Here is a 10778-nt window from a genome sequence, read left to right as displayed (position 1 = left end):
CCCTTTTTTTTTTTTTTTTTGAGTTGGAGTTTTACTCTGTTGCTCAGGCTGGAGTGCAGTGGCATGCTCACGGCCACCCTAGTATTGACCCGCTGGGCTCAGACAGGCAATCCTTCCGCCTTAGCTTTCCAAGTAGCTGGAACCATAGGCGTGTGCCACCATGCTCAGCTAATTTTTGAAAACATTTATTGTAGAGATGAGGTCTTGCCATGTTGCTCAGCTGGTCTGGAATCTGTGAGCTCAGGCAATCCTCTCACCTCAGCCTCCCAAAGTGATGGGATTGCAGGCAGATTTATTAAAGGAAAGATGTGTTGTGAAGGGCACAACTGGCAGGAGAACATTAAGAGGGTCTCTACTGCTAGAGTTTTATTTTTTAATTTTTTTGAATTGGAGTCACTCTGTTGCCCAGGCTGGAGTGCAGTGGCATGCTCACGGCCACCCTAGTATTGACCCGCTGGGCTCAGGCAATCCTTCCACCTCAGCCTTCCAAGTAGCCAGGGCTACAGGCATGCATCATGCCCGTCTAATTTTTTGATTTATTGTAGAGATGAGGTCTTGCCAAGTTGCCCAGGCTGTTATCAAACTCGTGGGCTCAGGCAATCCCCTCACCTCGGCCTCCCAAAGTGCTAGGATTACAGGCTTGAGCACTGTGCCTGTCCCAGAATTTATTTTTTCAAGACATAAAAGTATCTGGTATGTAAGCATTAAAGTAGGTATTAAGCTTCTCTTCAGTGCAAGGACATTTACTGCTGGTTCATGATGGTGGCCCAGACATACTAATTGATAATGAAAAAGGCTTGAATTTGTTTTGGCAGGAGAATTAGTGGCTCTGAAGAAGGTGAGACTAGACAATGAGAAAGAAGGTTTCCCAATTACAGCCATTCGTGAGATCAAAATCCTTCGTCAGTTAATTCACCGAAGTGTTGTTAACATGAAGGAAATTGTCACAGATAAACAGGATGCACTGGATTTCAAGAAGGATAAAGGTACTAGCAAAAAATGACATTTCTACAGGATGGATTGCTATTTGAATGACTTGCCTGTGTGTTTTTGAACAGGTTGTACTAAGCACAGCTTCTTTCTGTAATCCATACCAGAATCAAGATGTTGGTCAATTGCTCTTGTGCTGAATGGTGCTTATTTTATAAAATGTCCATTGTTAATTATTAAAACTTGTCCATTGTTAATTATTAAAACTTAACACCTAATAAAGCCAGCAGATAAATTATATGAGATCACTTTATGCCAACTCTCCTCAGGTTTTTTAATTTTTTTTTTTTTTGAGTTGGAGTCTCACTCTGTCGCCCAGACTGGAGTGCAGTGGCCGCTCCCGGCCACCGCAGCCTCGACATGCTGGGCTCCAGCGATCCTTCCGCCTCAGCCTTCCGAGTAGCCGGAATTACAGGCATGCGCTACCACGCCCGGCTGATTTTTTGATTTATTGTAGAGATGAGGTCTCACTGCCCAGGCGGGTCTCGAACCTGCGGGCTCAGGCAATCCACTCACCTCAGCCTCCCAAAGGCGCGGGATTACAGGCTGAGCCACTGAGCCCGGCAGGTTTTTTAATTTTTTAAAAAACAAATTATAAAACAAGTTATAAAACAATATGAAGGCTAGAGTGCAGTAGAACACTCAAGGCCACCCCAGAGTCAACCTGCTGGGCTCCGGCGATCCTTCAGCCTCAGCCATCCAAGTAGCTGGCACTACAGGCGTGCACTACCATGCCTGACTAATTTTTTATTTATTGTAGAGACGAGGTCTTGCCAAGTTGCCCAAGTTGGTCTCGAACCCACGGGCTCAGGCAACCCACTCACCTCAGCCTCCCAAAGTGCTGGAATTATAGGAGTGAGACACCGTGCCCGGCTGCCTCCTTATTTTTATACAGTTTTGCACTGATACAATTTAGAATTGAAAGTAGGCATTTCTGAAATAGTTTTCTTCAGGTCCGCATAGTGATATGAATTCCTGGAGTTGTAATTTTTGTCTTTGTTTGGGAGATAAAATTGTTTGTTGTTTCCATACTTATATTTGTAGTAGTCTACACATGGTATCCTATAACCTTTTTTTTTTTGAGTTGGAGTTTCATTCCATCACCCAGATTGGAGTGCAGTGGCCGCTCCCGGCCACCATGGACTCGATCCACTGGGCTCCGGCAATCCTTCCGCCCCAGCCTTCCGAGTAGCCAGAATTATAGGCATGTGCTACCACGCCCGGCTGATTTTTGATTTATTGTAGAGATGAGGTCTCGCCAATTTGCCCGGGCGGGTCTTGAACCCGCGGGCTCAGGCAATCCACTCACCTCAGCCTCCTAAAGGCGTGGGATTACAGGCTGAGCCACCGAGCCTGACTACCTATTTTTATTAAAGCAAATTTGAAGAAGGGTTTAGAGCTGGGCAACTGAAAATAAAACTTTTAGGGTCAAGAGATGACATGTGTGAATATAGTCTAGTGTGTTAAAAAGGAATATGACTGCAGTATGGAGAAAGTCAAGCTGACTTTTTACAGTTTGCATTAGGGGAGCAACAACACTTGAGTTTAATAGAAGTAGTTTTAACGCAAATAAAAGAAAATGTTGCTTATGTAACAATATTTAGGTAAATTAATGAAGGTTAGATCTGAACATCATTTACAAATACTAGATATATTTTTGGGTGTGTCTTAACCTTTTCAGGTTACAAAAATAATGCGTAGTTAGTATCTGTGAGGATATACAAGAAAATGTTAACTAGATGCTTTTGGAGAGGAGCTTACGTTTCATCCATGACATTCTGTACTGTTTAAATCATTTACCATGAACTCTGCATGCCCATTGTGGAAAAATTGAGAATATTGAAGAGTAAAAAAAAGAAAATGGCAATCATTTCTTTTCCACTGCATCCCATAGAAAACCACTGTAGTATTAACATTTTGGTGTATTTGCTTCTAGTACTTTATACCATACATATTCTAACGTAGCTGAGATATAAATGTTTAGTGTTGTACAACTTGGCTGCACATAAAGTTAGATGAACCCAAATTTCCTTTACTGTTCCCTATTGAACAGTTAGTGCCAATTGCCAGTTTTTAAAAACATTATAATAGCACAGTACCTTGAGCATCTTTGTGCATAAATCTGCACATTATGATTTATTTTCTTAGTATAACTTCTGAGATAAAGGATTATTTGGTCAAAGGGATTTTCTTCCTTTGTTTTATTGTATTTTTTGAGTTGAGGGCCTCACTCTGTCTGGAGTACATTGGCACAATCATGGCTCAAAATAGCCTCAACCTCCTGAGTAGCTATGACTACAAGTGTATGCCACCACATCTAGGTAATTTTTTTTTTTTTTTTTTTTTTGTAGAGGTGAGATCTCACTATGTTACCTAGACTTATCTCGAACTCCTAGGAGCAATCCATTTGTCTTGACCTCCAAAAGTGCTAGGATGAACCACTGCCTGACTGGAGTTCATATTTAATGTTAGATTGCTTTAAGAAAGATAGTCCAGTTGGTGAGTGCCCATCCCACCATATCCTCTCCAACACTGAGTATATTGTTTTAAAAAGTTGTCATCTGCAGCCTGCAGCTGGGTATGGTGTCTCACGCCTGCAATCCCAGCACTTTGGGAGGTTAGGTGGGAGGATTACTTGATTCCAGGAGTTCAATACCAGACTATATAATATAGTGAAACCCTGTCTCTGTGTCTCTACTTTATTGTAAAAAATTAAATTAAAAAAGTCTTAAGCCGGGCTCGGTGGCTCAGCCTGTAATCCCGCGCCTTTGGGAGGCTGAGGTGAGTGGATTGCCTGAGCCCGTGGGTTCGAGACCCGCCTGGGCAGCGAGACCTCATCTCTACAATAAATTAAAAAATCGGCCGGGCGTGGTAGCGCATGCCTGTAATTCTGGCTACTTGGAAGGCTGAGGCGGAAGGATCGCCAGAGCCCAGCAGCCGAGGCTGCGGTGGCCGGGAGCGGCCACTGCACTCCAGTCTGGGCGACAGAGTGAGACTCCAACTCAAAAAAAAAAAAGTCTTATCTGGGTAGGTGAAGTATGATATCATTCTTTTGAATTTCATACCTTGTATTGTTAAATTTTTTTCATGTTTATTTTACTTTCTCTTTTTTTGAGGTGTCTTTTTTCACTTATCTTTTGTAATTTTAGTGATTTTTAAAAAGTAATAGTCCGGGCTCGGTGACTCTGCCTGTAATCCCCCAGCACTTGGGGAGGCCGAGGCGAGTGGATTGTCTGAGCCTACGGGTTTGAGACCAGCTCGGGCAACTTTGTGAGACCTCATTTCTGCAATAAATCAAAAATTAGTCGGGCGCAGTAGCACATGCCTATAGTTCCGACCACTTGGAAGGCTGAGGCAGGAGTATCACCGAAGCCCAGCAGGTCAACGCTGGGGTGGCCATGAGCGTGCCACTGCACTCTAGCCTGGGCAATGGAGTGAGACTCCAACTCAAAATAATAATAATAATATTAATTTGTATGAGGGCTTAGCTAAGTCTCTCTAAGATACTTCTTTTTTTCTTTTTCTTTTTTGAGTCAGGAACTCACTCTGTTGCCCATGCTGGAGTGCAGTGGCTCCATCACAGATACCACAGCCTCAATCTGCTGGGCTTTAGCCTCTTGAGTAGCTAGTACTACAGGTGTGTGTCACCAAGCCTGGCTAATTTTTTTATTTGTTGTAGAGACAAGGTTTCACCATGTTGTCCAGGCTGGTCTTAAATTCCTGAACTCAGGCAATCCTCTCACCTCAGCCTCCCAAAGTGCTGAGATTACAGGCATGAGCCTTTGCACTCGGCCTAGAGAGCTCTTTAATGCAGTGTTCATAATTGGTGGAATCATGGCGCAGTAGCACACGCCTGTAGTTCCAAGTACTTGGAGCATCTTAGAAAATGTATAGACTCGCTTTTCAAAAAAATACACACATGTTTAACATGTTGTGTACTATTTCAGAAAGTCCAAATGAAGTCTACTTCCTAGAGTAATATCTCCTTTATGCTACAAGTAGACGATTTTAGATTAAGTAATTATCTAACTAGATCTAGTATCCTTTCTTTCTTCTTTCTTTTCCTTCCTTTCCCTTCTTTCCTTCCTTTCTTTCTTGCTTTCTTTTTCTCTTTTCTCTCTCTCTCTGCCTCTCTTTCCCCCGCCTTCCCTCCCTCCCTCCCTCCGTCTCTTCCTTCCCTGCTGTTCTTTTCCTTCCTCAAATTTCTGGGCTTAAGCCATCTTTCTACTGCAGCTTCTTGAGTCACTAGCACCTTCCTGAGTCACAGGAACTACAGGTGCATGCCATTGCATCTGGCTATTATTTCTTGTGTTACAGTATGTGTCTCTGTAATACACTCTCCCAAAATAGAAGCACAATGAGGATTTGAAATTGTTTATTACTATTTTCTTAACATACTTCTCACTCTTTTTATCTACTTTGTTTTTTTGAGTCGGAGTCTTCCTCTGTCACCCAGGCTAGAGTGCAGAGGCACATTCAAGGCCACTGCAGCCTCAGTCTGCTGGGTTCAAGTGATCCTTTTGCCTCAGCTTTCTAAGTAGCTGGAACTACAGGCAGGCACCATCACACCTGGCTAATTTTTTGATTTATTGTAGAGATGAGGTCTTGCCATGTTGCCCAGGCTGATCTTGAACTGGTGGGCTCAGGCAATCCTCTCATCTCTGCCTCCTAAAGTCCTGGGATTATAGGCATGAGCCACCGCACCCGACTTTTATCTACTTCTAATTTAGGGGATTAAGTTAGTTGATTGATCTTCTAATTCTTAAATACTCTGAATTTCACAAATAATTATATGCTGCCCCTGGGTGTATTTTGTTGGTCCTGTTAACTAAGGTAAAGACTGTTATAAAAGAAGTCATAGACAGTGTGTAACAAATGCATACAGTTGTATTGCAAATAAAACTTTATTTACAGCAATAGGCAGCAGACTAGATTTGTGTGGCCCAAAATCTGTAATTTGCTAACTGACTTAGGCCATACAAGTTTAGTAATAAAACCTGATAAGCGCAATTATTTCTGAAGAGGTAAGCAGTCAAAAGAGCACTGAACTAGGAGTCACAAGATTGGCTCAGAATAGTAGTTGTGTTATTTATTATTCAAAGGGGCAAATTATTTAACTACTCTTAGTTCTGGTTTCTTCATTTTTAAGATTTAAGAGATTGTTTCAGAGAGCCTTCTAGTCAACTTCAAAATAATACTAAAATTTGAGGCATTGTTGTTTCAGCATTTTTTTTCTTGTTTGTGTTTATTTTTTAATCTTATGTAGGTGCCTTTTACCTTGTATTTGAGTATATGGACCATGACTTAATGGGACTGCTAGAATCTGGTTTGGTGCACTTTTCTGAGGACCATATCAAGTCATTCATGAAACAGCTAATGGAAGGATTGGATTACTGTCACAAAAAGAATTTCCTGCATCGGGATATTAAATGTTCTAACATTTTGCTGAACAACAGGTAACAGTAGCCAAATAAGGTTAAGTATGTTCTCCTCATCCTCTGACCTTCCTGGTTTTAGCTAGTTAATTGGTATTATAGGTAGACCCAATAGTGCAGTATTCATACACATATTGGTTGTTTTGGGGTTTTTTTGAGTTGGAGTCTCACTCTGTCGCCCAGACTGGAGTGCAGTGGCCGCTCCCAGCCACTGCAGCCTTGACCTGCTGGGCTCCGGTGATCCTTCCATCTCAGCCTTCCAAGTAGCTGGAACTATAGGCACGTGCTACCACACCCGGCCAATTTTTTGATTTATTATAGAGATGAGATCTCGAACCCGTGGGTTCAGGCAGTCTACTCACCTCAGCCTCCCAAGGCACGAGATTACAGGCTGAGCCACTGAGCCGGGCTGTTTTTTTTTTTTTAAGAGACGGGAATTTCACTCTATCACCCAAGTTGGGGTACAGTGGCATGATTATAGTTTATTGCATCCTGAAACTCGTAGACACAAATAATCTTTCTTTTTCTATCTCCTGAGTAGGACTAGAGGCATGCACTACCATGCCTGCCTAGTTTTTTGTTTTGTTTTGTTTGAGTCAGAATCTCACTCTGTCACCCAGGCTGGAGATGGAGGATAGTGGCAAGCTCACAGCCACCACAGCCTTGACCCGCGGGGCTCAGGCGATCTTTCTGCCTCAGCATTCCAAGCAGCTGTAACTACAGGCACACACCACCACGCCCGGCTAATTTTGATTTATTGTAGAAATGAGGTTTTGTGAAGTTGCCTAGTTTGGTCTCAAACACTGGGCTCAGGCAATCCTTTTGCCACTGCCTCTCAAAGTGCTGGGATTACAGGCATAAGCCACCATGCCTGGCCTAGTTCTTTTCGGGTGGGGGAGGGGTTATTGTTTTCTTTGTAGAAACTGGATATTGCCATGTTTCCCTGGCTGGTCCCAGAACCCTGGCCTCAAGCAGTCCTCTCACCTTGGTTCCTCAAAGCGCTGGGGTTACAGGTGTGAACCACTGCACCCAGCACACGTCAGTCCTTAGTGATATTCCCCATGTTTAGTGGAGAGAAACATGTCTGCTCACTTAGCTACTCTTGAGCCTTTCTCAATTACTGTCTTTCATAGTAAACACAGAATTGTAGTTGGTGATTGCACTTTCTACCCAATACTTACTCCTAGGGCTTTGTTTTTGTTTTTGTTTTCTTTTTGAGTTGGAATCTCACTCTCTCTCAGACTGGAGTGCAGTGGCATGCTCACGGCCACCGCAGCCTCGACCTGCTGGGCTCAGGTGATCCTTCTGCCTCAGCCTTCCAAGTAACTGGAACCACAGACACATGCCACCACACCTGGCTAATTTTTTATTTATTGTAGAGACAAGTTTTTTCCAAGTTGCCCAGGCTGGCCTTGAACCCCTGAGCTCAGGCAATCCTTTTGCCTCAGCCACACAAAGTGCTGGGATTACAGGCTTGAGCCACTGCGTCCAGCCCTGCTCCTATGTCTTAATAGTACAAACAAACAGGAATCTGATGGTGAACAGATGTTAATTCTTTAGAAGTTTTTATCATCTGTGTTCTTCCTTTTATTTACCCATGCTGCCTTGGCAATATCAGATTTATTATGCACACTTGTTTTTGGTAATAGCCCTACCTGTTGAGGCATAAAGAATAAGCTTGGTAACATTTAAATCAGGGCAGTGTTTGGTTCTTTAGGTAATTGGGTTGTTTACTTCTATTTTTTGTGTGATTTGCCTATTTTTGTTTTTGTTTTTGACTCAGAGTCACTCTGTCGCCCAGGCTTAAGTGCAGTGGCACACTCACAGCCACTGCAGCCTCAACCTCGATCAGGTGATTCTTCCACCTCAGCCTTCCAAGTAGCTGGAGCCACAGGTGCATGCCACCATGCCTGGCAAATTTTTTGATTTACTGTAGAGTTGAGGCCTCATCAAATTGCCCAGGCTGGTCTTGAACCTCTGGACTCAAGCAGTTCTCTCGCCTCTGTCTCCCAAAGTGCTGGGTTTACGTGCGTGTGCCACTATTCCCAGCAGAAATATGCAGTCTTACGGAATGAATAGGAATTTATCAGAAAGATTAACAGTGGACTGTCAGTGTTCTAGGCAGAAGAAACTGCATGCACAGAAGCACATAAACACGAAAATAACATGTTATGCTTGGAAAACTGTAAACAGGTCAGTATTGCTAGAGCAAGAAGAATGAAGTACATTAATGGCAAGAGTTGAAGCTGGATAATTACAAGAAGACAATTTAAGGATCTTGCATACCACAGTGAGGAGGTCAGACATTTTTTGGGGGGTGGGTAGGAGTCTCACTATCACCCAGACTGGAGTGCATTGCACGCTCAGGACCACTACAGCCTCTATCTGCTGTGCTCAGGCAATCCTACTGCCTCAGCCTTCCAAGCAGCTGGAACCACAGGCATGCGCTACCACACATGGCTAATTTTTTTTTTTTTTTATTGTAGAGAAGAGGTCTCGCTATAATGCCCAGGCTGTCTTGAACCCCTGGACTCAGGCATTCCTATCGCCTGTGCCTCTCAAGGTGCTGGGATTACAGACGTGAGCCACTGCTAGGAGCTCAGATTTTATCTGTAGTTGACAGGAAGCCATCGAAGGGTGCTGGATCATATATATTGTTTTATATACAAGTAATGCATTATTTAAATGTTTACTTAATTAACTTTATTATGAGACAAAACATGGTGTTAAAAGATTATTCCTCTCTGTTGCTATCTCTGTGACTCACAGTTCCCATTAAAGTTGGAAGTTGGTGACTCTATATCCATAGTAAATAATGCATCAAGAAATTGATGATGGCTGTGAGCTTCCAGCTTTTTGGCCTATAGAATTAATGTACCTTTTTCTGTTTTCTTTGCTTCTCCATGGGGAGATATCCTAGGGCAGAGGGTAATTGCAGTTATACTTGGTATCCTTTTGATGTGTAAAGCTCCTGGTGGTCCCTGACTTCCGAGAGTCCAGAAGCTGATGAAGTTCCAGAATAAATTGTACTCCCTCCTTAAGTTGCTAAACAGGATACAGGAATCCCATAGCCTACCCTGATCCATTCAGCCTCTGTCCTTGCCCACTTAACTTTGTCTACTCAGAGACCTTACTTAGGGAGAGGTGGCCTGGAAAAAATGGTGAAGAGTTGTCAGCTGGGCAAGGAAGAGAGAGCAGTTGATGACAGAGAGGGAAGAACAGAATTGGACTTCATGATTGATGTTCATTTCATTTTAATTACACAAGTATAAATGAGACTAAATTGTTTTTGATAGAGAAGAGACACAATTAGTCTTCTGTTTTAGAAGGGTCACTATATATGATAGACTGGAGTCAGGAATACCCCCTAAAAACATCATAAAAATTGGTTGTGTGTGAACTAACCCAGATATTGCTAGTAGGGATTAACTTGGTAGATCTGTAAACTTTGGTAAGTGAATGAATCATGGGGGATAAATAAGAGAAAGTAAGATAACTCACAGATTTCTGACTTGATAAACTAGCTGGATGGGTGGCACTACCAGTCACTATAAGGACTACAGAAGCAAGATGGATAGAGTAAAGGGTGAATCCCTTTTAGATATGTCTGTTGTATATCCAGGATAGTGATATCTAAGAGGGGCATATGGTTATGTGGGAATTCTATACTAGCAGTACAGATTTGGGAGTTACTAAGCATAGAACTGGTATTAAAAATACGGTCAGGTGCGGTGGCTCACACCTGTAATCCCCACACTTTTGGAGGTGGAGGCGAGAGGATTACTTCAGCCCAAGGGCTGGGGACCAGCCTGGGCAAATTGGAGAGATCTCACCTCTACAATAAATCAAAAAATTAGTCAGGCATAGTGGTGCACGCCTATAGTTCCAGCTAGTCGGAAGGATCGCCCAAGTCCAGCAAGCTGAGGCTGCAGTGGCCGTGAATTAAAAAAAACAAAGAACAAAAAGAAATGATCTCAAAAGTAGAACCCAAGAAAAATGATCAAGAGAGGAAGAAAATTAGGAAAATATCATGAATGAAAGACATGTTTAAGAAGAGTAGTTGGCTGGGCTCGGCGGTTCAGCCTGTAATCCCAGCACTTTGGGAGGCCGAGGTGAGTGAATTGCCTGAGCCCTCGGGTTGAAGACCCACCTGGGCAACTTGGCGAGACCTCATCTCTACAATAAATAAAAAAAAAATTAGCCGGGTGTGGTAGCACGCGCCTGTAGTTCCAGCTACTTGGAAGGCTGAGGCAGAAGGATCACCAGAGCCTGGCAGGTCGAGGCTGCGGTGGCCTGGAGCGACCACTGCACTCCAGTCTGGGTGACAGAGTGAGACTCCAACTCAAAAAAAAA

The 10778-nt window shown here is 43.1% G+C and overlaps 1 protein-coding gene across 2 annotated transcripts in view; it reads left to right on the top strand.

The window, feature by feature from the left end:
• The window catches only part of CDK12 (cyclin dependent kinase 12), a 67622-nt gene that overhangs the window by 24817 nt on the left and 32027 nt on the right, over positions 1-10778 (top strand). For both annotated transcript variants that reach the window (XM_021713676.1, XM_021713675.1), the window contains exons 6-7: positions 816-986; positions 6257-6446. In XM_021713676.1, the coding sequence (XP_021569351.1) occupies positions 816-986; positions 6257-6446 (361 nt within the window). The remainder of the gene's footprint in view (positions 1-815; positions 987-6256; positions 6447-10778) is intronic.

The sequence above is a fragment of the Carlito syrichta genome, unplaced genomic scaffold (assembly GCF_000164805.1).
Source record: "Carlito syrichta isolate Samal-C Ts95f unplaced genomic scaffold, Tarsius_syrichta-2.0.1 Scaffold304662, whole genome shotgun sequence".
Classification (NCBI taxonomy): Eukaryota; Metazoa; Chordata; class Mammalia; order Primates; family Tarsiidae; genus Carlito; species Carlito syrichta.
This window is presented reverse-complemented; position numbering and strand designations above follow the sequence as displayed.